Source organism: Carettochelys insculpta, chromosome 20 (genome assembly GCF_033958435.1).
Source record: "Carettochelys insculpta isolate YL-2023 chromosome 20, ASM3395843v1, whole genome shotgun sequence".
NCBI classification, from domain to species: domain Eukaryota; kingdom Metazoa; phylum Chordata; order Testudines; family Carettochelyidae; genus Carettochelys; species Carettochelys insculpta.
In genome coordinates, this window is record NC_134156.1 from 16,933,105 (window position 1) to 16,959,430 (window position 26,326).

General features: G+C 47.2%; 1 protein-coding gene across 1 annotated transcript in view; it reads left to right on the forward strand.

The window, feature by feature from the left end:
- Nucleotides 1–26,326, forward strand: part of SUZ12 (SUZ12 polycomb repressive complex 2 subunit) — a 91,963-nt gene that overhangs the window by 25,123 nt on the left and 40,514 nt on the right. Inside the window, exons 6-9 of the mRNA XM_075014597.1 lie at nucleotides 3,011–3,096; nucleotides 14,762–14,993; nucleotides 17,050–17,152; nucleotides 22,934–23,039. Of these exons, the coding sequence (XP_074870698.1) occupies nucleotides 3,011–3,096; nucleotides 14,762–14,993; nucleotides 17,050–17,152; nucleotides 22,934–23,039 (527 nt within the window). The remainder of the gene's footprint in view (nucleotides 1–3,010; nucleotides 3,097–14,761; nucleotides 14,994–17,049; nucleotides 17,153–22,933; nucleotides 23,040–26,326) is intronic.

Below are 26,326 nucleotides of genomic sequence, written 5' to 3' on the forward strand. Positions count from 1 at the left end.
TCTGTCTCGGGACTTAGGCTGCAATCTGTATCCTGATCCCTTCAGGCCACACCTCCCTGCATTGCGCCTTCATGGTTCCACAATGCCAAAACCACATGCTATGAGGGAGTAAGGAGAATGCTTGTCAACAGTAGACAGGAACTGACTTGCAAGTCTTACCTTTGTAAATGGTGCCTGTTTTCTCATTGGATGGACTCCCACTGTTCCATGCCTCCTTATACTGCACCTTTGCTTATCCTTTTGGATTACCTTCTGCACCTGTGTGAGTCTGGCCTTAGCCTCAGCATGGTCCGGGTGTATGCCACAGCCATAGTGGCATTTCACCAACCTCAAGAGGAGCTTTCGTTCCTGGCCCATCCTATCACCATATGCATTTTTTAACGGGCCTTCAGAACACCTTTCCGCCAGTCTGCTGCCCAGTTACCATACAGGACCTTAACCATGTGCTTCGCTGCCTTGTGAAGCCACCCTTTTGAGCCCTTAGCAACATGCTTGGCTTCACCTGTGTGTGAGGGTCTCATTTTTTGTGGTGATCATGTTGGCCAGAGAGGTCAGGGAACTGACTGCCTTAATGACTGAGCCCCCCTACATGGCGTTTACCAAAGATTGTTACCTTGCAAACTTGTCCCAAGTTTCTGTCCAATGTTTCCTTGCCGTTCCACATCAATGAACCAATTCACTTACCTGTCCCCCCCACCCCCCAAAGCTGCATTCTGGATCAGCTGGCATGACATGGCATACGTTAAACGTTCTTCTTCATTGACAATACGAAGCTGTGGCACAGGTCTCCCTGGCTTTTCCTATCCTTTTGCAGAACGGTCCAAAGGCCTGCCAGTCTCATCCAAAAGACTTTCAAAGTGGGTTTCTTCCTGTATCCACATTTGCTGTGCACTTCATTGTAGGTAGCTGCTAGGTGCTGTCATGGCCCAATTAACCTGGGCTGTGTCTTCCACTAACACCTTCTTCAAGAATGTATCTCTTAACTTTGTGTGGTAGCCATGTAGTCTTCCAGTAACACGTTTGCTCAGCACTGTGCTCTCTCATTTTGTATCGCATCTTTTATCCAAGTGGGCCAAGCTGTATGGTTTACTGTGGTAGTGACTGAGCTCCAAACCCACCTTCATTCTGCAACTACTGCTTTATACTCATCCAGAGTGGAGCACTCACAGGGCGCTACCTGAAGAAGATGAGGAAATTACCTTGTACAGTAACACTGGTTCTTGGAGATGTGTCCCACCTGTGGGTGCGCCACTTTCCTTCTCCTGCTTCCGAGTGTCTTGCTCTGATTGCCAGGTAGAGAAGGAATGGAGACTGGGCTGCACATGTGCCAGAGAGCATGAGGAGGCACTTCTGCACATGCACGGCCGGGGAAACCACGGCAATGGAATACTCCCAAGCGCTTGTGCAAGGACACACAAACGCCCAGAGTGGAGCATCCATGGGAACACACATCTCAAAGAACCATCATTACTGCACAGGGTGAGTAACTTCCTCTTCCTCTCAAACTGCTGGAAGTAGTTGTATTTTGTTCCATCAGGGTTTTAAATTTCAGTTTTAAGAGAAGAGTGTTTTATCTGCAGAGATGATTCTCTAATGTCAGAGACTGAATGTGTCTTCCAGAAAGTTCATCATCAGATCATGTACAAAGTGAAAATTAGAGGGGTAGCTGAGCTAGTCTATATCTTCAAAAACATCAATAAGTCCTGTAGCACCGTATAGACTAACAGATGTTTTGTAGCATAAGTTTTCTTGGTCAAGACCCGCTTCATCAGATGCATGAGTGGGTGGTTCCAGAGGTGGGTTTAAATATATGGGTTTATGAAAAGGAGGGCGTCCCAGTCAAGAAAAGGACCAGAGTTGACAAGGTCAGCTCAGACAAGGTTCAGTTCAAGCCCTCCTCTTGACTGGGACTCACTCCTTTTCATAAGCCCATATATTTAAAACCCTCCTCTGGAACCCCTCCACTCATGCATCTGATGAAGTGGGTTTTTGCCCACGAACGCTTTTGCTCCAAAATATCTTCGTCTATAAGGTGCCCCAGGACATGTTGTTTTTAAAGGAAAAATTGAAGTATAGTTTGCTTATGCAAAACATGAATTCTAAATTAATGTTTTCTTCTGTTAGAGTATCTTAAGTTTCACACTATGAATTGTTTATATTGTAAATGTGTTTTTTAAACATGGATTTTTATTGATATTACTGATGACACTACTGGTAGTAGCCATCTTGAAAAATCTGTATTACAGGGATTGTAAAATTAACTTGTATTTTAAACTGCATTTTTTTTGTCAGTTCTCTGTGGTCTCTGACATCTTGGGATTGAGATGTGATTTTTTTTTATACTAATGGCATTTGAGTCTTTCGCAATGGTAAAAAGTAAATTGTAGATATGAGAGCAGTAAAGATTTTTTTTTCCTGGGAAATCAAGCTCCTCACATGAAACTAGAGTTTTCTTCTTTTTTCCAACAAATCCACATTTGCCCTTATTGCTTCAGAAACTTGTGTATGTTCTTTGCCTCTGAGCTGTACTATGATCCTGCACAGTATCCTCAATTACACGTTTTAGCTAAAGCAGTAGTATGTACATATTTTGGTGAAACTGAATTTTGACATGTGGATCTGAGGGGCAGATTAATTTGGATGTCTCCAGTTTTAGGTAAATCATTTGTTTTTTACTGTCTGTTTCCTTTATTTAAGAAGAGTTAACTAGTTATATTTTACTAATAACTAAAAGACAATTGGAAGTGAATTTTGGCTTGTTTTGTTAAACTTATGAACACTGTAGATCAACTTACATTTTTAACCTGCTAGTAATAATGGAGCAAGTACAAAATAAGTTTCTTTCTCATGATGGAGAACAGAAATTTCAATGGGATGTGTGCAAATTTAGAACTTTGCAGAAAGTCCTTATGTCTGTCTGGCAGATTTAGGGGGAAAAAAAACACTGGTAATCTTGTGGCAGTTAATAGAGTTGTTACTTTTTCAAGACTTAAATTATTTTTCTATTTAGATAAGCCATCACAAAACTCAGAAAATGAACAAAATTCTGTAACCCTGGAAGTACTGCTTGTGAAAGTTTGCCACAAGAAAAGAAAGGTAACATGACTTGAGAAACTTTTCCTAAATATTAAAATGCAAGGTTTCATTGATTCTGAAACATCTCTCTTTAGCCTTTAGGATAGTAATATTAATTAATGAGATTAGATTAGTTTTAAACTTTCGTTACCACTAAAGAATACTGCCTGTCCAAATTACTTTGTTGATTATGAATGAATTTTCAAAAGTGATTAACATTGGCTTTATTCTACTCCGATTGAAGTCACTGTGAGTTTTACCACTGATTTCCATAGGAGAAGAGTTGACCAGTGCTAAGCACTGTTGAAAAATAAGCGTATAGAAAAAGCTGCTTTACTTTTTGCATATGCTTTTCTGCTTATGGATTCTGTCCTTCATCTAGAAATGTGTTTGGAAGAAAATGAATTTCTCACTTTCCATTTTTGGCTGCCATTATATTTGTTTATATTTACATTTTAGGAGGCACAGTTTTTATTCATTCAAGTAAAGTTGTGATTCTCATGGTGATCTTTTGCAGATTTTGACAAATACGATTAAGTGGTAAACTTTTTCCCCCATGAATGTGGGTAGGCTTGAGGCATCCATTTAAAAAAAAAGTCTGCATTTAAAAATATCGCTAGCTTGTATGGCTATAAATGTTAGCAAATGTAGCATGTCTTTTATGAGTTTTCATATAGCTATGAACAATGTCAGAGATGGACATTGAAATGATTTATAGGGGATGAGGTCTCCCCCAAAAGAAATGGGTGAAGAGTGGAGAAATGCAGTTTTTTATTTTGTAGCATAGACTGAAAAGTAGTGCACTGGAGACGTGCTCCTTTCAATTTGTACAGGAGTTTTAAAGTTTCAGATGCCCAGAAATCTAACAGCTGGAGCCCAGCATAAAAGATGGTGTACAAAACTGAGTTTGGGGACAGGACTCTGGTAAAAGTCTTAACCCTCCTTTGCTACCTTAAAATCTTGGTTTCTTGCAAAGGTACTGCCTCGAACCTTCCTGGTGGCTGCACTAGCACTTAAACTAATTTTTAACTACACCACATTCATTTGTGTCTGTCTCTGACTAGTAAGTGGTCTAAACTTTCAAGCTGGCTGTCTTCTGGTTGAAATCTACTTTAGAGTGTAATGACTCAAATGGAGCTCTCAAATATCACATGTTCAGTTTTATTTAATATAACTGAGTTTCTTCAAGTGCTTGCTCGTGTCCAGTCCATGTAGGGGTGTGTGTGCAGCCTGCATGCGTTGTCTGAAATTTTTCCCTTAGCAGTACCCATCGGACCAGCAGTGGAGCCCCTTTGGATGGTGCTGGTATATCAGCTGATATATACCCCTGCTGGCCCTCCAGCCCCTCTGTTCCTTCTTATTGCCCATGATGGTTTTTGGAACGTGTCCTTGCTAGTAAAGCACCCTTAGCACCCTTTAGCAGTTACTTGTTCAGTTCTTTTTTCCCGTTTCAGTAGTTCCCACTGATGGACAAGAGGGCTCAGTGTCGATACTTTGTGCCCCAGGATGGGAATGAGTATCTTTTTTTCCCCCTCTCCACCTCCAAGGTCCCTGGTCTTCCAGGTGGTGAATCAATAGAGATGGGCAACCATGCGCAACCCCTAGGAATAGGGATGCTAAAAAAAAAAAAAAGGACTTGTTGGGCAAGAAGGCCTACACTTTGGGAGGCCTGCAATTTTGCATGGTTCTGCAGTCTCACTGTGCTTATAACATCTGGGCCTCCATGGATAAGTTCTCTGAGCTATTCCCCAGGAACTTAAGGCCTGAGTTTAGAGCCCTATCAGAGGAAGGCAGGGCTATCTGTATGGCCTCACTACAGGCTGCCCTTTACACTCCTGATGTGATGGCACGTACCGTGGCCCATGGGGTTAGTTATACACCACAGCTCCTGGTTGCAGGAATCCAAGGTGCCTCCTGAACTGCAGACAACCTCCCCTTTTAGGGTCCCTCCCTGTTTTCCTGGCATTCAGATCAATGTCCGCACAGTGTAAAAGATACCTGGGCCACCCTGAAGTCTTTGGGTAGTCATACCCCGACTACCCAGCAGCATTTTTTTCTCAGGCAGGAATGCCCTTAGGGTCTCCTAGCAGGGGCCATGTTCTGACTTCCACTGCCACAACAGAAATGGTAGTGGGAGGAGTGGCAGGTGTCACCTCTGGTCAACCCAGGACCAGAGCCAGGGTCCACCCAGTAAGTCCTTGGGGCCTTGCCAAGGGTTTTGCGCGTGTGCTCGATGACAGTATACAAGTCTCACCCCTCCCCTTTTGGGACTGCCTGTTCCCTTTCCACCAGCAGTGTGAATCTGTCACCTTAGACTACTGGGTCCGAGAAATGGTAAGAAGGAGATGAGTTATCCTGTTCTGACCCTCCCCCGCAATTCCCCTGTTCCATCCCTCTTAAGGGACCCCTCTCACAAGAATCTCCTGTGACAGGAGGTCTTCCAGTTCCCTGCCTTGGGAGCAGTAGAGATGGTTCCCTTGGGGGGTGGTAGGTATGGGTTTTTATTCCCAATATTTCATGGTCCCCCAAGGTGAAGGATGGGTTCTAGTCCATCCTGGACTTCTGAGACCTCAATGCCTTCATAATCAAGAAGTTGTTCAGAATGGTGACTCTAGCATCCATTATTTCTTCCCTGGCCACTGGAGACTGGTATATTGCCCTCGATCTAAAACACGCATACTTTCATATCTGTATTGTGCCCCACCATTGTTCCTCCATTTTATGATGGGCAAGGATCACTATCAGTTTACATCCACCCCTTGGTCTTCACGAAGTGCATGGCAGTTGTTTCTGCTGCCCTCAGGAAGAGAGGAATCCAGGTGTTCCAATACCTGAATGACTGGCTACTGCAGGGACACTCTCTGCCATCCAGGTATGGGCACATATCACCCTAGTGCAGTAGTTCTTCCAGGAACTGGGCCTGCTTCTGAACCTGCCCAAATTGACTCTGGCACCTACCCCAGTAATAGTTTGTGGGTGCCACTCTAGACTTGATTGGTGGCCAAGTCCTTCCTTCCCAGATTCCACTTCCTGGTAATTAGTTTGGCAATCTAAATTATCCAGATGTTCCCGATAACCATAGCAAGGACCTGCATGTGCCTTCCGGACCTAATGGCCATGTGCACCTATATAATTTAGCACACTGGAGCCGCGTCTACACGTGCCAGCTACTTCGAAGTAGCTGCGCCAACTTCGAAATAGCGCCCGCCACAGCTACACGTGGCGGGCGCTATTTCGAAGTTGACATCGACGTAAGGCGGCGAGACGTCAAAGTCGCTATCCCCATCAGGAGATGGGAATAGCGCCCTACTTCGACGTTGAACGTCGAAGTAGGGAATGTGTAGCCGTTGCGCATCCCGCAACATCGAAATAGCGGGGTCCGCCATGGTGGCCATTAGCTGAGGGGTTGAGAGACGCTCTCTCCAGCCCCTGAGCTCGATGGTCGCCGCGTGCAGCGGCCCCTTGAAGGTCCCCGCCCCCTGCCTTCCTGTGCAGGAAGCTGAGAGAGTGTGCAGGTGGCAGCCCAGCCATGCAGCCAGCCTGCACGCCCCTCTGCAGCCACACCCCCCCCGCTGCAATGGCCGCCTGCCAGCCCCCCAAGCGCCCCCAGGACACCCCCCTCAAGGGGAGCCAGGGCTCCCAGCCCGGCAGCCAGGCTGGGAAGCGGCAGTGGGGCCCCTCCTGGACGGAGGCTGAGCTGCGGGACCTGCCGGGGCTCTGGAACGAGGAGGACGTGCTCCAGGTAATGGGGAGCAAGAGGCAGAACGCGGATGCGTTTGCTCGGCTGGCCGAGGGCCTGGCCGCCCGGGGTCACCCTGCCCGCACTCCTGAGCATGTCAGGAGTAAGGTGAAGGAGCTGCGGCAGGGTTACGCCCAGGCCCGGGATGCGGCCGGCCGATCTGGGGCCGTCCCCGTCACTTGCCCTTTTTACAGGGAGCTCAGGGCCATCCTGGGCCCCCGGCACACCTCCTCCCCTCCGGCCACTCTTGCTCGTCGGCCGACGAGCCTCAGCAGGCCCTGGAGGCAAAGTCCGCCCCGGAGGTAAGCCCCGCACCCTGGGGACCCTCCCAGGAGCCCACCCCTGGGGCACCGAAGGAGGGGGAGTCCTCCAGCGACGGGGGGCTCCGGATCACGCTGCCATCCCGGAGCTCCAGCAGGGCGTCCGCCCAGTGGGTGTCCCCCGACAGTGGGAGCGGACCATCAGGTATGTACCACCCCCCCCAGTGCACACCCCCGGGGTTGAGGGGCGGGGGTAACAGACATGACCAGGGCCCTCCACATGCCCAGATGACCATGGCCCCAAGGACGACAGTGGCATGTCCCTCACAGGAGTGCATCAGCCCCTGCCCCCTCCCCCCAGCACGACAGTGCCATGCCCCATCCTTGGGGATGGGGGGAGCGGAACCTAGGGTCCCCTGGGGGGAGGGGGTGGGACACCCAGCAGCAGCATCTCACGGGGATGGGGAACCAGCAGCAGAGGGGTGGGGGGACAAGGGCCACGGCTCGGGGCCCACACTAACGGCTGTCTCCACTCTTCTTCCCCCCCGTGTTCTGCAGCTGCACCATCGGAAGGAGTGGAGAGCGCCAGCAAGGTGTCAGTGGTCCCAGAGAGCCCACCGGGGCCATCAGTCCAGGCCAGCCTGTCGGCGGAGCACCAGCCAGCCCCACGGCAGGGACGACAGCAGAGCCACCACTCCAGGGCGGCGACGGACCCGCAGCTGCTGGTGATCCTCCGTCGGCAGCTGGAGGTCTCCGAGCAGCGCCTGCAGGTGGAGGAGCGGCGCCTCAACTTACAGGAGCGGGCGCTGGCCTGGCGCCAGGAGGCATGGGGGACCTTTATGCACACATTCGAACATGTCGCACACTACCTGGCCCCCCCATGCCTCGCCGGCCGCTGCTCTGCCCACCCTGCCTGCTCCACCCACCATCGCTCTGCCACCGAGGGCCGTTCTGACGAGGGGGACCTGGGGCCAGCTGACACCCGTTGGCCATATCTACCGGTCCGCCTGGCCCCCGGCCAGGGCTGAGGCCGAGGCGCAGGTTGCGGCCGCCCACTCCCAGCGCTGGACATTGGGGGTGTGCGGCCCAGGACGTGCCCCGCCCCTCCTTTTGTATATATCCCCTTCACTTATGATATCATCTTTTGTAAATAGTTTGTATTAGACCCCTGTTGTTATGTAGTTATGATGATACCTGCCCCCCCATGTAAATAGTTCTCCCCTTCCTTGTCTTCCCCTTTTTTTCCCTGTCATCTTATCTTACTTATAATACATATATATAATGTTTATTTTGCCTGTACATAGTTATGATAATAATAATAATATTTCAACATATATTCTGGTTTGACAAAAACATGTCTGTTTTTATTTACAAGAAGAGTTGGCAGGGGGGTGTGCTCTTGGGTGCTCTGTGGTTTGGGCGTAGGGGGCAGGGAGTGTTGTGGAGGATGGGGGGGTGCAGTGGGGGGCCTGCCAGCGTTCACCCCGCGGCCTCGTCGAACTGGGCCCGCAGGGCCTCCCGGACCCGGGTCCCTTTGGGGTCCACCTGGCGACTGGGGGCAGTGTGTGGCTGCACGTCAGCCTTGCCAGCCTCCACAGCCCAGCCCTGAAAGAAGGCCTCCCCATTGCTCTCGACGAGGTTGTGGAGGGCGCTGCACACGCCCACAATCTGGGGGATGTTGGTGGGGCCCGCATCAAGGCAGGTGAGGAGACACCTCCAGCACCCTTTGAGGCGCCCAAATGTGCGCTCCACCACCTGGCGCGCGTGGTTCAGGCACATGTTGAAGCGTTCCTGGCTGGCTGACAGGTGGCCCATGTAAGGGTGCGTGAGCCGGGGCCGGAGGGGGTATGCCGCATCTGCGATGACACAGGGGCATGGTGGTGTCCTCCACAGGGATCTCCCGCTGGGCAATGTAGGTCCCAGCCTCCAGCTGGCGGCACAGGCCCGAATTCCGGAATACCCGGGCGTCGTGGGTGCTGCCAGGCAAGCCCACATATATGTCCAGGAAGCGGCCCTGGCTGTCCACCAAGGCCTGGAGGACCATTGAGTGGTAGCCTTTCCTGTTTAGGTAGCGTCCTCCACTGTGCTCCGGGGCACAGATGGGGATATGGGTCCCATCCAGAGCCCCGAAGCAATTGGGGAACCCCAGGGTGGCAAAGCCTGCGATGGCGGCATCCGGGTCCCCAAGCCGCACGAGCCTGTGGAGGAGCAGGGCGTTGATGGCACAGACGACCTGCAGGGGAAGCACATGGGAGAGCACCAATGAGGGGTGTGCAGGGTGTGTGTGGCGCTCCCCTGCCGTGCCCTGCCCTGCCAGGGCTCCCTTCCCCTTCCCTCCCCTGCCAGGGCTGCCGCCTCCTCCCCCCGTGAGTCCTCTTACCTCCATGAGGACAGCCCCGACGGTGGCCTTGCTGACGCCAAACTCCTGGCCCATGGATCAGTAGCTGTCTGGAGTGGCCAGCTTCCAGACTGCGATGCCGACCCGTTTCTCGACGGTGAGGGCACGCCGCATGAAGGTGTCCTGGTGCCTCAGTGCGGGGGTGAGCCACTGGCATAGCTCCAGAAATGTCTGCCGGCTCATCTGAAAGTTCTGGAGCCAGCGGTCGTCATCCTACTTTCCGAGCACCAGCTGCTCCCACCAGTTGGTGCTCATGGGGTAGCTCCACAGCCGGCGGCGTATGAGGCGGGGGGATGCAGAGTTTGGGGTTGCTTCCTCCTCCCTTGGGGGCAGCTCCTCCTCTGTGGCTAGGATGTGATCAGCTGCCTCCTGCATGGCATAGAGCAGAGCGAGCACTGCTCCTACAGGGGCGGCTGGGTGGACCTCTGGCGGCGGCTGCTGCTGCTGCTGTGGGTCCATGACTGTGTTGCCCGAGGTGTGCATGCCTATGGCTCTGCAGACCGCATGCTGTGCAGGCGGAGTGTGTCTGGGAGGGGCCCTTTAAGAGAGCAGCTAGCTGTTGCCCTGGAAGTGCTAGTCTGCCCTGTGACCCTGTCTGCAGCTGTTCCTGGCACCCTTATTTCGATGTGTGCTACTTTGGCGTGTAGACATTCCCCTGCAGCGCCTACTTCGATGTGGTGCTGCCCAAAGTCAATGTTGAACGTCGACGGCACCAGCCCTGGAGGATGTGTGGACGTTATTCATCAAAATAGCTTATTTCGATGTAGCGTTCACGTGTAGACGTATCCCAGGTTCTGTATGCGCCCATTGCTGATGGAAGTGGTGTGAACCAAAACCACCCTTTCACTTATGAGACAGAGTGGTGATGGTCTCCCTGACATTCTCCACTCCCTGGACTGGTGGACCTGGAAGGAGGAGGAGGAGGTCTGGGCTGGAGTGCTGTTCTCCAGGACATTACTGACTGTCTAATTTGTGTTGGACACCTTTTGGGGAGCCCACCTTGGAGATGTGGACACAAGGTATGTGGTTAAGGGGTGATCTTTCCCTGCACATCAATGTCAGGGAATTGAGTGGTCTGCCTTGCCTGTGTAGCCTTTCTTCCCCAGCTAAGGGGCAAGCTGGTCCTCATTCTGACAACAAGTTGGCAGCTTTGTACATCAACAGGCAGGGTGTCGGGAGGCCCTTCACCTCTGGGAACTCTGCACTGGGCTGGGTATCCATCTGATTGCCTCCTATCTCCTGGCCACCCAGAACATTTTGGCCAACCAGCTGAGCAAGTCCTTCAGCCACGAGTGGACCTTCGGGGGGGATGTAGCCCTGGGCATTTTCCACAGGTTGGGGCTTCCCCATCTGGCGCTGTTTGCCACACGACAGAACAGGAAGTGTGTGGGGTTCTGTTCCCTCATGGGTTTGGGCAGGGGTTCTCTGGGGCATGCATTGGTAACTCCCTGGCCCAGGGGCCTGTTGTATACATTTCTGCTGATCTCGCTGATGCACCAGATGCTTTTGCAGGTTTGGGAATTCAGGGCATCCCTGATCCTCATCACACCTCCATGGTCCCAACAGCTCTGCTTCTCCACCTTCCTAAGTCTGTCATACAACATGCTGATTGTGGTCCCGTTAGTCCCCGACCTTATCATGCAGGGCTTTTGCAGGCTATGCCATCTGGACCTGCAGTCCCCACACCTAATGGAGTGGAAGCTCTGTGGTTGACAACAGCAAAACTCCAGTGTTCGGCCCACGTGTAGGAGGTACTGCTGGGAAGCCGGAAACCTGCCACTAGGGCTACTTATGTGGCCAAGTGGAAGCAGTTTTGTAGTTGGTCTACCCAGAGTGTGGTGTGTTTGCTATGGATGCCCTGGTTCCCCTGATCCTGGATTACCTTCTAGACCTTAGGCTTCAAGAGTTCTCTCATTGATTAAAGTCAGGGGTAAGACCCTTTTTGCTGATAATGGTGAGGGGCCTGGACAGGCTTTATATGCATGTTTGGCAGCCCATCCCCCAGTGGGATCTTAATTTGGTCCTATTCAAGCTCATGAGAACTCCATTTGAGCCCTGGTGATGTGCTCATTGGTACACATGTCCTACAAGGTATTCCTACTGGTGGCCATCACATCGGCCAGGTGTGTATCTGAACTAAGGGCTATCACTTTGGACCCCTGCCCAGACAGTTTTCTTTACAGACAAGGTCAGGTTACACACCTACCTTGCCTTTTAGCCTAAACTTTCATGTGTCTCAGAATGTTTTCCTGACTCTTACTTTAAACCCCATGCATCATTGTAAAGAACAGGTAATGTGCACTTTGGATGTTGGAAGGGCTTTAGCCTTTTATTTGGAAAGAGCAGAGCCCTTTTGCAGGTCGCCCCAACTCTTTATTGCCATTGCAGAAAGGCTGAAGGGTCATCCAGTTTCCGCACAGAGGATTTCATCCTGGATCACAGCATACATTAGGTGAGGGGACGGCAACCTGCGTCTCTGGAGCAGCGTGTGTCTCCTTAAGGAGTCAGTTGCTTCTCCAGGCGCTGCCACTGCTGACTCCTTTTGCAGCTCGCTTCCCTGCTGACACTGAAATAATCTAAGTAAATTTAATTGTCTTAACAGCTGGCATGGTGGCAGGAAGGGGATCTATCTAGCTGTTAAACCAATTAAATCTAGTTCCATTACTTCTGTGGCAGCAGATTACGGAACCATTTGCATTGCAGGTGTGGGGTAATTAAGTTTGCAGGAGAGCTGGGGGGAGAGACTACCCAGTCTGCCCCTTCTGGAGTTGCGCAGCCCCAATGAGAAGGAGGCAGAGACTGTGGTGGAGCTGCGGGGACTCATGTAGCTGGAGGAGCTCATCGGCTGAGTGGGGGGGTAAACCCACAGGTGCGGATGGGTTTCAGGCTGAGAGGGATTAAGCCTGGGAATGGGGTGTGGGTTTGTAGGGTGTGCGGGGGCGGGGTAAAACTTGAGGATGGGGGCTGAGATGGGTAGAGCCTGGAGATGAGGGGATAGGTTTGGGGTCTGAGGGGTTAGAGCCTGGGAATGGGGGCAGGAGGGGGAAGGGTTGATGGAAATATTGTTCCTTCCTGCTTAAGAAACTATCCCCAGGGTCAGCATTTTCCTTGTTCTCATTTGTTCCTCAATCCAGGGGTGAAAGTAACTTAAACTTTCTAACTGGTACAAATCATTGTGTGTGCGCTGTTCTTAAAATAGGTGTTACCAAAATTATGGTTTGATATTTATTAAGGACTGTCTCGTATTCACATGCATTGCAGCTCTTGAAGTATTGATTTTGTAATTGAATTATAAAAAAAGGCTCTTCTTGCTATTGGTTTCAGACCCCTGCATTAGGGAATGCTACAGCTTGGCAGGGGTCCCAGCTTCTCCTCTCATGGCCCACTCTGAGAGCACAGGCCTTCTCAACAGCTTTAGTGGCTGAGGTCCTGATGCTGGACATCTGCAGGGCTGCCCACATGGTCCTCTATTCACACCTTTGCTAACACATCAGGCCAGGGAGGATGCTGCCTTGGGTAGGGCTGTCATCCACTTGCTGAAGGGTTAGAACCCTGCCTCCTGGGTTTTCTGCTTTGGAGTCACCTACATGGAATGGACATGAGCAAACACTCAAAGAAGAAATAATGGTTGGTTACCTCATAACAGTTTTTCTTCAAGATGTGTTGCTCATGTCCTTTCTAAATCCCATCTGCCTCTTCTTCCTTGGAGTATTTGGATAAGAAGGAACAGAAGGGGTGGAGAGCCAGCAAGGTATATATCAGTCGATATCCTGGTGCCACTCCAGCAGCGGGATCTCCTGCTGGTCGGATGGGTACTGCTAAGGGAAAAAATTCTGGCAATGCTTGCATGCTGTGCGCACACCCCTACATGAAATGGACATGAGCAGCAAATTTCAAAGAACAGCAGTTACATTCTTTCCCTTGTGCAGCTCACTTAATTACCATGTTTTTCAGTAATCTCTTCTGTAAAGATATTTTCAGTTTATCCTGTCATCAATCTAAATCCATATTTCTAATTTATCTGTTTGTTTACATTGGGATGATGCCAGCATACTAAATAAACTAGGCACTCTACAAAGTTATGGGATAGTTGCTGTCCTGGGAAGCGTAAAACCTTATTTGTATCCCCAATAATCTGTCATCTTCTCTCCCTTTTTCTTGCTCTGTTCTGGGAGGGAGTGTGAGGGCCGGTTTACATTCTTTTTCTGAAATATTTGTTAGGCTGATAAATCTAGTGTACAACAGTAATTTGCAGAATCTTCTCAGAATTAAATTGCTTAGTTATACTTAATGCTACATCCCAGCTACCAGCAAATACCACTTCTTCAAATTAGCCATCCAGATAATTGATCTCCAGGATCAAACCTTGCTTGTTCTAGCTAGAATTTCCAATATACTCTTAATTCCCTCTTGACTATGTAAATGTGGTGCCAACTGATGCCAGTTGTAAATTCTGTTTCTATTTAGGTTTAAATCAAGGAAAGTACTTTGACGGAAAGTCCTTAGATTCTAGGCCTTCAGACCTGCTTTCAAGATAGGTCATGTAATTCATCAGAGTAGGGGATGAGTAGAACAATGGGAGCTACCGTTGAGTTATTTTGAATACATATATTTTGTTGGAAGCTTACGGAATTCTAAAGGGTTCCTGCTTGTATCCCCAATATGCAAAGTGTGCTTTTTAATTTGTTTGGGAGATATTTCGTATAGCAAACCCAAGGGTTGAGTAGTTCTTTATCTCCCAAACATTTCATTAAGAGCACTTTCTAATATTGGAAGGGCATGACTGGAGACCCCTTACAATATATATAATTTAATATATACAATTTAGCTCCATTTAACAACAGGTTTAATGCTGGCATTATATATAATATATACAATGCAATCTATTACATATAGTGTAAACATTAAATCTTTTGTGAAGTAAATCGAGTTAAATTGGGACTAAGAACTAATTCAATTTTACTGAATACTGGATGACAGTGTTACAAATTAATAACTTTTCCAAAAAGATGGCTGCTTCTAGAAGCAATTATAAAATACCATTTTTAACTACACATTCAAATTCTGTTTATGCCCACAAACCTGAGATTGCTGCTTGAGATTGGTCAATTCTTTAAAATTGAATCTAGTCATACCAAGAGGAGAGTGCATTATTTTAGGCAGCATGATTATTTCCAAAATCATGGTACGGACAGATGCAATTAAATTTTACGTATTTTCAAGGTAATGAAGAGTTTCCATTTATCAGATATCCCAAACCTTAAAAATGTTCTTGTTTTGTGATTGCAGGATGTCAGTTGTCCAATAAGGCAAGTACCTACAGGTAAAAAGCAGGTGCCTTTGAACCCAGACATCAACCAAATAAAGCCAGGCAACTTCCCATCGCTCGCTGTTTCCAGCAATGAGTTTGAACCCAGTAACAGCCATATGGTGAAGTCCTACTCGTTATTATTCAGAGTAACTCGTCCAGGAAGAAGAGAATTTAATGGAATGATCAATGGTGAGACTAATGAAAACATAGGTACGTTCAGTTTTTGGAAGTTAATTTGTCAGGTTTGGCATGTGTGTGTCTTTCAGGACTTCAAGTTCAGTTATGCTCAGCAGGATCCAGAATCAAATATGGGTGACTTAACTGGTGTTCATTAGTATGTAAAAATATTTGCTTCAGTGTTAGAAAGATAGCATACCTTTGGATACATGGCATATATCATGAGTTGTAGAATAGTATACATGTGTAATAACTAACTTATCAACTTGTATGGTAATGTACATAAAGTAGCAAAATCTCATGGAGAGTTGTTGATACAAAACAGAATTCTGGAGTCTCTTCATTCCTGATGTTGGTTAATAGTCCTGCCAGAATAGTGCTGGAAGGTTACTGACGACTGAACTAAATGGATTCCACATACACCGTTGTGGGTTTCGTTAATAGAGAAAACTTGTTTTAAAATATAAGTGATTTAATCAGCTAACAGTTTTCTCTGAGAATTACAGTATTCCACACACATCAAAGCTTTCAGGGTTGTTCAGAGAAAAATGGTCCAGTTTTTTATTTTTGTATTTTGTTTTAATTTGTAAAAATGCAGGATAAAAAGGGAAAGAGAACACAGCTCCAGTTCTCTAAACTCAGTCTATTGCACAGAGGGCTGGGGAGCCCCTGGGTCTGGACTCTGAGGTTTGGGGCTTCCCTCCCCAGTATCTGACCCCCAGCTGTGTGGCTCTGCCTGATGCCACTGTTGCTGCTGTTCCCTCAGCTAGGGGAGGAGGGGGAGCATCAGCGTTGCCCAGAGGCTTTTCCAGCCAATGACAGCAGCAGAAGGCAGTACCTGGGAGTGGTAGAGGAGGGGGTGCAGAGCCATGTGCTTCCTGGGTGCTACCCAGGTAAGATGCACTCCCATTGCCTGTGCCCCTTGACCACTTCTGCACCCCCTACCACCCAGATCCCTTCCTGCAGCCTCCTTCACACCCTGGTCCTTCTCCTCCAAACCCCCTCTCTCCCAACTTGACTCCCCACACACACCCTTCCCCCTCCCAGATTCTCTCACATTTATCCTTATTCTTCTCTTCCAGACCCCCAAACACACCTGCACCCTTCCTCCCACCTACATCCTGCTCCTTCACCCTCTCCTGCCACAATTCCCATCCCTCTCCACTGTCTTCTGCCCAGATATCCCCCATTTGCAGCCTGCTCCTGCACTCCCACTCCTGCCCAGATCCTCCAGTTCCCAGCCTGCTCTTACACCCACACCCGCAGCCCACTTCTGGCAGCCTCTTCCCACGCTGAACCCTTGATTTTTCACCCCACCCCAGGGGGCCCACAGACTTACTTGCCATGGTGCTCCTAGGCTCTGGAGCTAGTGTGGAGGGGAACAAGTGAGGAGTGTCTCCCTTTTTTAGCTTTTCAGCTGGGGACAACATTTGTGGGGGTCTTTGTTTTTTGTCTGTGGGTCAGTGACCTCCAGTCTGATAAAGGTTCCCCACCCTGATTCTAAAGCCAAGTTAAAAGAGGTGATTAATGCTGTAAGGAGATTGTATCTGAAAATGATACAAATAGTCAATTAAAAAAGCTCCAAAATTGATTGTGCAGGTTGAAACTCTGTAGTACAGCATTCTCTGTATCTGATTGTTGCTGAACAACAGAATTTGCTGGGCCACAGCGGTCAATATTATCCAGAAGCATTACGAACACTTACACTGCTTACTGGGCTCTTAGAAGATGGGGTAAATCACAGCTAAATAACAGCACAGAATACTGAGTGCCTGGACTGGTGGCTGTAAACAAACTTTATGGGACCACAAGAAACTTGGCCACACCCAGAATAAGTAGTTGTCAAGCTAACTAAAGTCATGCCATGTTGCTGGATAAGAGTCATGTTGCCAAGTCATGTTGCTGGATAAGAGTGCTGAACTAGAGAGGTACTACCTCTATGATATTACATTATTCCTTGCTGTGTTACTAGTTAAGTCACAAAAGTTAAACTTAAAATATTTAGTTTTATCTTTATTTACGGTAACTTCCCAACTTGCTGGAAGTGCCTGCATTTTTAACAGTTTTATGCAATATTTGTCAAATGCAGATGTCAATGAGGAACTTCCAGCTAGAAGAAAACGTAATTCTTCAAATCGTGAAGATGGAGAAAAGACTTTTGTGGCACAAATGACTGTGTTTGATAAAAACAGGTAATATGAATGGTTTTCTTTTAATTGTTACTCAAGCATTTTGATATTAAATGAAAATCTACTTTTAAATTTCAGTTCTCTCAACTTTTGGATTCCACATATTCAGTTTGTTTATCCATGGGCAAGGGTCTGCAACCAAAATAGCAAGAGGAGCCATTTCTTCAAATTCAGTTACAAAATCAATACATAGAGAGCCGCAATGCACATGAGTACCAGATGATCCTCAATAATGTCAAACTGTACTTTCTGTAACCCTTATTTTAAGAGCAGTGCACCCAACGATTTGTACCAGTTAGAAAGTAGTTACCCCGTCTCCAGGCTTTACCCGCCTCAGCCCCCAAATCCACTCCCATCCCCAAGCTTTACCTCCTCTGCCACCCTCTGTTCCCAGGATTACCCGTATCAGCACCAAATCACACCCTTCCCCCCACACCTCCAGGTTTGTCACCTCAGCCAACCTGTCCAGTGAAATCCAGATCTTACTTGCCTTCACTGAGGTCTCTCCCTACATGCACTCTGGGTCCCCCCACAAACTTCCCCGGCCAGAAAGTGCCTGCAACTTTCCCAGCCACTGCCCCCCCAGCGGCACCGGTGCTGGACTCACTGGGTCTTGGGGCTGGACAGGGAGCTGACAAGGTCCTGAGGGAACTGATCTTGCACTGCTGGATGAAGCTCCAGTCTCCGGTGGCTGCTGTGGAGCAAGAAGGTGCTGGGGCGGGGGGTGGCAGGCTCTGTTGCTTGGGAGGAAGCACTGGCCCCAGGGGGAGGGAGCCCTAACACACACCCCGGCTCTTCCTCCTTAGCACAGCTGGGCAGCTCTGACAAGGGAAGACTTGACTGCTCACTTCCCCAGCTCACTTCCCCCACATTCAGCGCAGGCAGCTCCCTGCGCTGCCCCTGCTGAAATAGTGAAACTGATGCCGGTCATCAAACCAGTTCAGTTTAGTTGCATTATTTCAGCAGGAGCAGGGCAGGGAGCTGCAAGAAGAGTCGGTCGTGGTAGCACCCACAACCGCAAGTGGCTCCTTAAAGAACTTCATGCGGCCAACCCTTGTTTGCAATGCTTAGAAATGACTCCTGCTCTGCAAAAAGAATTTAAGTTGGGGTTGGGAGGGGGGAAACTAATGATAAAAGAAAAGTAAACTGGGCCACTTGCCTTCAGAAACGGAAAGTGGCTGTGCTGGGAAGGTGTGTGAATGGGTCCCACATGATTGCTGCTTTGCAGTGCAGTTTCTGGCCTCTGCCCCTTTACAAAGTCCCAGGACTTCACTGTTGCAATCCAAACTGGTGCAAGCCAGGCTGCTGGGAAGCTTTGGGGATCACTGTCTAGTCTCAGTCTCTCTGCTCTTGTTCCCTCCCCAACCTGAATTGCAGGGGAGAAGCAGCCCTAGCTTGAAGACTGATCCCAAATCTATTCTTTTGCAAAGGCTCCAGAGAAAAGAGCAGCAGATTTGGGGAAAAGAACCCACTGGCTCTGGATTTATAAACACAGGAGGGACAGAAAAACAGAGCAATATGCTCCTTCTTCAGCTGTTGAACTGGGGATACTTGTTTTTTTCTCTTACCAGACACACATCCTTATTTCCTTCTCTCTCCCCGCCTCACTCCCCGCACCATTTTTTATTTATTTATTTTTATTTTTATTTTTAAAGCTTGGAGGATTTGAAAGAAGATTCAGTGAGCAAAAGTACTAAGTAAGGGGCGGGGGGGGGAAGGGTCTTTCTCCCTGCCCTTTCCTTGTTTTGGAGGAAGAATAGATTTTGGGACCCCTTGACTGGAGGCTGATTTAAAGAGCAAGAAGATCTAGCTTTGTATGCCAGCAGAGTGTCCAGGAAGTGACCTGGCAACGGGGGGAGAAGAGGCTAATAGTGCTGTGCCCCCCTTTTAGAAGTACCCCGCTCTGCGTGTTGCTATTTGCTCAGTATAGGATCTTTTGCTTCAGGAACCAGCATATTCTTTCCTGAGCTATCAATTTCTGTCTTCATTCTCTCCAAGAGAATCCTGTTGAATGCTTTTCCTGGAACAGACAGTAATGTGATGCCCCTCCGGTTCTTGCATTCCTTCTGGTTGCCTTTCTTTGGTAGCTTGATAAGGGAGCCATGTTTCCATCTTATGGGATCTCTTCAGCGTCCCGAATTTTCCCAAATGATTATACATCCTGTTGACTGATGTCTCACTACCTGCCTCGATTGCTTCTGTGGAGATGATGTCTGGTGAAGTAGAGGAGACTTGTAAATTACCTATGCTCCATGCAGAGTACAAGAGTTAAGTAGTAGCAGAAGTATTTTTTGTGCGCTCCCCCCCTCCCCGCCAGATAAACCATGATGGTATCTTCAGAATTGGCGCTCTGCTAAATAGACTGGGTGTATTTTTTGTAAAATATGATACAGGAAGCATTTTTGGAAACAAGTAGCTAAACAGGTTGTCTTTCATAATGTGAATTAGCCGAATCTGAAAAAAGCTTACCATGCTGCGTTTTGGATATTTCACTCTAAATTACTTTACAGTTTAACATTTGCAAACTTGTAAATATCCATGATTTGTATTTTACTCCAAGTAATGAATATTCTACACGTTGCTTAGATAAGCATAGTTGAACAGTTCCTACATGTTCTGATGCAGTCCTTGCATTAACAGTCCCCAGCGGCATTTCTGTAACAACAGGACTGTGATATGTACCCTTTAACGTATCCAGAGAGCAATTTTTGCAAAGATGTTGGGGGGGCTGGCTCCAGTGACATTAATTGGAGTACCAATTCTCTTTGTGTTTTGTCAGTGTCTCAACCTATTGCACCTCTTTCAGGAGGCTTTGTCTTTTATAAAGATTGAACCTCTCTTGTCTGGCACCCTTGGGACCTGATTGGTGCTGGATGAGAGAATTTGCTGGATCATGGGAGGTCAGTGTTGTCTAGCATATTACCAACACTACTACTGCTTACTGAGCTCTTAAAGACATTTAGGGGTAAATTAGAGTTAAATAACAGCACAGACTGGTGGTTGAAAACACGTTTTATGGAACCATGGGAAACTCGGCCACACCCATGATAAGTGGATGCCTGGTAAACTAAAATCCATTGCCAACTTTGGTGGTAGTGGTTGGAGCTCTGGGCCCCTTTGAATTTTTTTGTGCATGTTGGGTAATGCGTAGCAGTGCATTTAACTCCGTGACATACCAGAAATACCTGAAAAGTAGTTAGTTTACTTAATCTTAGATGTTACCTTTACTGTCAAACCAACAAAATTCAAGTGTGTATCATGTCACCAAAGGAAGCTGAGCGCATAAACATCCATAGATATAGCTACTTGCATTTTCGGATAGCACAGTATTCCAAATGAGATATGTGTTGCATAGTTAGTATCTCTTTTTTTTAATGCTTAGCTGCCATTTGTAAAAGAAAAATACTTTTTTGGTTTTATTTACTGAAAATTTCAAAATTCAGTCTGGTAAACAGCTTTTTCTTTTTTTTCAGATTCAGCAAATTCAGATTATGAAAGAGACCATGCTACACTCATCCCTCGTTAAATGAGTACTTTATTTACGAGTACTTGCTTAAATAAGGAACACATACCTCCCCAAGTTCACTCAGAGTGAACTCTCCCTGCTATTATGAGACTTACTTCCTCTCCATGTCTCAAACCTGACCCCGCCGCTGGCCCTGCACACCCTAACTGTCGAAACCCAAGCCGCCCACTGCCCCCATGCATCTGGCCCTGCTGACATTTAACCCTCCTGCTGGCCCTGCGCACCCGAACTGCCAAAACTTAAACCCCCCGTCGCCCCCCGCCTCCTCTGGCTCCACACATCCCAACCTGCAGCAGCCTGAATGTGGCCCCCCCCCAGCCCCGCATACCCAACTCGCCGACATGTTTTAAACCTCCCTCCCCATCGTCCCCAAACTGCCACCAGCCTTTAACCCCCCACAATGCCAGGCTCACTTACCTTTCAAAAGCGGTGCCATCTGCTGCCACGCTGAGTACTTGGAACCAGTCAGAGACTTTTACAAGCATTTTAGTAGGAATTTAGTGTCCGTCTTATGAGTTTTCGCCTACAAGCAAAAAGTTAGGAACTAATAGTGCTCGTATAGTGAGGGATGAGTGTACTTTCCCCGGAAATGCTTTCTATTTTATTAATATAAACTTTTCTCTTAATTTGACCAATTCTAAAAGGAGTAAGTTCTGTCTTGCAGCAGAGCTAGTCATACATGAGTAATAAAATAAACCCTCCAAGTAAATCATATTTTTAAAACTATATTAATTTTGGGAGCGATAATTAAAGTTGTCAGTTATAGCAACTTATATGTCCATTTAAATTATACATGAAAGCCCAAAATAATCTCTTATATTAATAATTTGAGGTAAGTGTCTGAATCAGTGTGTGTGGGATGTAGTATCCAGAACAGGCAAATATTTAATACTCAGTCCTCCAGTTAAGGTCTCAAATGTGTTCCCTGTTTTAGTCTTCTCTTTTCTCCTTCTATACCTATTTTCTTTTTCTGCAACATCTTTCCATTTTCTGAACAGAATAATGATGTATCATTTGTTTACCAAATGCCATCAAGAATCAAAACAAACAGGTTTTTGATGGCTTATTTGCTCCATTTATAACTTTAGACTTGAGTCTTCCATTTGGTAATATGCTTCAGAACTAAAGGCAAGAGAGAGAGCTATTCCATATCAGTAGGCAACTGTTACAGTATCACCACTGTAGAATGCTGTAGAATTCTTAAAATACAGGCAATACTGTTTTCTGCAAGGCATGATTTTTTTATTGAATGCTGACAGAATGATTTGGACAAACTCAAATGGCACTTTACTATGGCAAGCTGTTTGTTTGTTTTTTCAAACATGAATTATTTGCAATTTTATGTGCTCTTGTTAAAAGTTGGAATATGGCTAATGAAATAAGTATTTTGCTTTTCAGAACATAATCTTGCTAGGATGTGAGTTCGTGGGACTGCATCTTGACATTTTAGAATATTTGGGGCTTGTCTGTGGGGCATCACTGTGCTTTAGCTACTACTTTTAACATGAAGTAAGTTAAAGCAGAATGAGTGACTTTACTATGCAGCGAGTTAGTTAGATTTGACAAATCTTTAGCTGGTGTTTCTGTATATGCTCAGAAGCATTATAGAACCTTGTGGCCCCATTAAATGTTTTCTTGTATGCCATTTCAGTTTTTACTTTCTGAAGATCATTTCGCTGTTGCTCCTCTTTGTTCAACATGAATGACCATGATGAATTTATTCTTTTCTGTAGAAATTGTAGCAGTTGAACTTTCTCAGCTGACTTGAGAATAATTTTTATTTTTTATGAAATGCTTATATGGAATATCTAACGCATGTGGTTTGACATTGTCCTTACTTACAGTGTTAGTGTCTGGTCAGAAGAGAAAAAACATAGTATCATGCTGTGGTTATCTGTTCCAGTGGAGGCAAAGGTGTGGGTTTTTCGGTTGTGTGTGGGGGTGTGTTTGGGGGGAGTGTTTTTTGAAGTTGGGGCTTAATTTTTGAGACCTTCATTTATTAAATCAAATGTCTTTGAAAGTGGTGGTGGTGGTGGTGAGTGGGACCGATTCTCCGCTATTAGGTGTCCTCATGATGTCTTGCTATACCTTTTTGTCTGACTGGAATATCTCATACTAGAACATAGGTGAGTTTCATGCATATTAACCACTTTGAGAGCTATAAATGTGTTAAGTTCTATTGAAATATACTTGGTGGTTTTAACAAACAAGTGAATATGTTTCAGTGCACTGAATAAAATGGCGTTTTATGTATACAGGCGCTTGCAGCTTCTGGATGGGGAATATGAAGTGGCTATGCAAGAGATGGAAGAGTGTCCAATTAGCAAGAAAAGAGCAACATGGGAAACTATACTCGATGGGAAGGTATGAGTTTACACAATACTTCTCAGTTAAGCTGCTGAGATCTGTGCTGGCCAAAATTGGTTTGTTCCCTTCTGTTCCTCTGTATTGTCTCCCCTCTTGTCTTGTATCTAAATTGTAAGCTTCTGGAGCAGGAAGCTTATCTGTTAGACACTTTCAAGCACAGTGAGATCCTGGTCTATGACTAAGCACTGCTGCAACACTAATATTCTAGCTGCTTAAAATTAAGTAACTACACAAACTAAACTTGTGTATAAATTCTTAATTTCTTCTTTTTAGTGGTTGACTGTGTGAGTGTGTGTGAGAGTGAGAGAGAGGGAGATCATGGGGGTCCTAGCAGTATCCATTGGGTCAGCTTTTGTGGTACTGCGTATAGGTCTGTGCCAACCATGGCCTCCTCAGTTTCATTCTTAGTGCCAGTCGAGTAAGAGCTGAATCTCTCCTTTCCTTTGGCATGTTTTTCCCCCGTAGTGATTTTTGTATCTTTAATCGGTAAATAAATAGTTTTAGTTGTCGTTAGTAGATACTCTGTATTTGGGGTCCTCCCATCCTATTTTTTCCCCGTTTGGGGTATTCCTTATTCTTAAGTGCTTGCTTATGTCCATTCTGATAGGAGTGTGCACGCACCGCTTGCGCAATCTTTGAAAAGTTTTTCCTAGCAGCACCCCGTAGGATTGTCTGCGAAGCCCCATGGAGTAGTGCTGGCATGGCTGTGTGTATATACACCATAGCCAGCCAGCTGTCTGCTGAGTTCCTTCTTACCTCCAGTGTTAGTCATTTGAGCTACCTGCTCTTGCCTTGCAACTGCTAGCCTACTGGTCTTTTTCCTTGATAGTTATAGTCCTTGTTTGTAGTTGGAAGTAGTATAGCAAGTATTAGCAACTTTCAGACTTTGGCTTTTCCCTCCACATTTTATTCCCCAGACTGGGGCATGCTGTGGTTCAAGGGTTTAAGACCTGTGTATGCAGCAGGAAGCCTGTGCCTAAAGGTGATCTGCAAGAGTCATGCTTGAAGTGCCTGGGAGGGGAACATCAAACAGGCAGTTGTCCTACTTGTAGACATTTCAGACCCAGGATCAAGGAGGAGTGAGGGACTACTGTCTCAAGCTCTCTCTTATGGAGGCAGCATTCCCACCTCACATGGCAGAAGCAGTGATGACAACTTCCAGCAACACATCAGCCTCAGTGTGGGACCTTTGGTGTTGAAGGATGACTCTTTACAAGGGCACCACCGTCACATCATCAGGGTAGAAATGCAAGGTACTGAGCCCATTCCCTGGTGGGCACACAGAAGAGGCAAACCAAGGTTGGTCCCCAGCCAGGCCCTCTCCCAAGGGCCCCGGATCTGATGTTGGGCTATGGAACTTCTTTGTAGAACATGCAGTACAGCTATAAGCATCGTACCTTCCCAGAGTCCAGAATGAGTTGGTGAACCATCTCAGCAGGTCTTTCCGTAGACATGAGTGGTCTCTGTGCCTGGATGTTGCCAACTTACTTTTCAAAGATATGGTTTTTCCAAGGTAGTATTGTTAGTCCCACACCACAACAGGAAGCGTGGCCTGTTTTTCTCTTTCCAACACCACAGTCTGGGAGCCTGTGGCAATGTATTCCTCCTCCCCAGGGAGGCTGATCTCCTTGACGCCTATTTTGCTTGTTTGCAAAGTTCTCTTCAAGATCAAGAAGGAACACATTCAGCTCATTCTGATTGCACCAGCCTTACTTCCTAAGTACTGGTACACACCTCTTCTGGACATATCAGTAGAAATGCCAGTCACCCTTCCACTCTACCTAGATCATCTTACACAAAACCTGTAGTCTCCAATTTCTGACCTTCGAGTGCCTACACCTCACAGTGTGGAAACTGTGGCTGAATCCCATGGGGTTTTGTGCTTGGACCATGTTCGTCAAGTCCAAATGGCAGTAGGAAACCCTGTAAAAGACTTGCCAGGTTAAAAAGAGCTTTTCCATTTGGTCAGCACAGTTCAGTTTACTCCCAACGCTTATAGCCTAGAATGTGTGAAATAGGTATCTTTTTCTATCAGAAACAGCAAGAGCTTTTGATTTCTCCTGTAAGGCTATGTCTGCATGGCCAAGTTATTAAAATAACTGGTAGCTTTTAATGCATGCCCTATTTTGAATTAAATTCAAAATAACAAGTGCATTATTTTGATTCTGGTAAACCAAATTTCTTGAGGAATAATGCCTATTTCAAAATAGGTCATGATAGGCTCCAGTGGCACTATTTCAAAATAGCACTATGGATCCAGAAATGCTATTTTGAAGTAGCTGGGTGCTATTTCGAAATGTCTGAGCCCCTGAACATGGTGCTTCCAAAGAACAAGGTCCAGCTTTGCCCTCACCCTAACCCACTGTTTTTGGCTGAGGTGCTCATCTGGGACATCTCACAACTCAGGCATTGTGGAAAGTGGAGGAGTTGTCACTCCACATCAGTGTGCATTAGCTCCGGGCCATACAAAGGCCATGTATTACATCAACCGGTGGGTGGGCATGCTCCTCCCCACTTTGCGCTTTTGGCTCTGTGCCTGTGGGAGCTCTGCATAGCCCACTCCATTCACCTGGAGACATCCTGTTTCTACAGGATCCAGAACCATCTGGTGGACAGTCTGTCATCGGTTCCAAGCCCACAAGTGGTTGATTTGCATGGATGTCCTCCACTCGATCTTCTGAAAGTGAGGCTTTCCACGGTTGGACCTCTTTGCATGCCAGCGCAACTGCAAATGCTCCACATTCTGCTCCTTCTGGTGCCTCAGCCCAGACTCCATAGCAGATGTGATCCTCATTCCATGGGCCCCGGGACTGCTGTGTCTTTCTCCATTTCCCCTTGAGCACAAGATGCTCCTCAAAGATTGCATGGACAAGGCAGACAATTCTCATAGCGTAACTCACCAGCATTGGTACACCACGTTGATGGAGCTTTCCATATTTCCACCTGTTTGGCTTCCCTGGTTCTGGACCTTCTCATGGAGAGCCACAGTCATCTTCACTCACGCGGCCCTCCAGTCTGTTCACCTCATGGTGTGTCAGCTTCATGGTTGACACCTGCCAAGCAGGCTTGCTCAGATCCAGTACAGCAGGTACTCCTTGGCAGCCATGAATTGTTTACCGAACGGTCGTGTATGAGCAAATGGACATGCTGCTTCTATTGGTGCACCCAGTGCAATCTCATGCCTCTGTCTACCTCATGTTCCTGAGGCAGCAAGGCCTTGCTTCTTCATCCATTAGGGTGCACCTGACTGCCATATGAGCCTTCCATCCTGGGGAAGGCGGGCA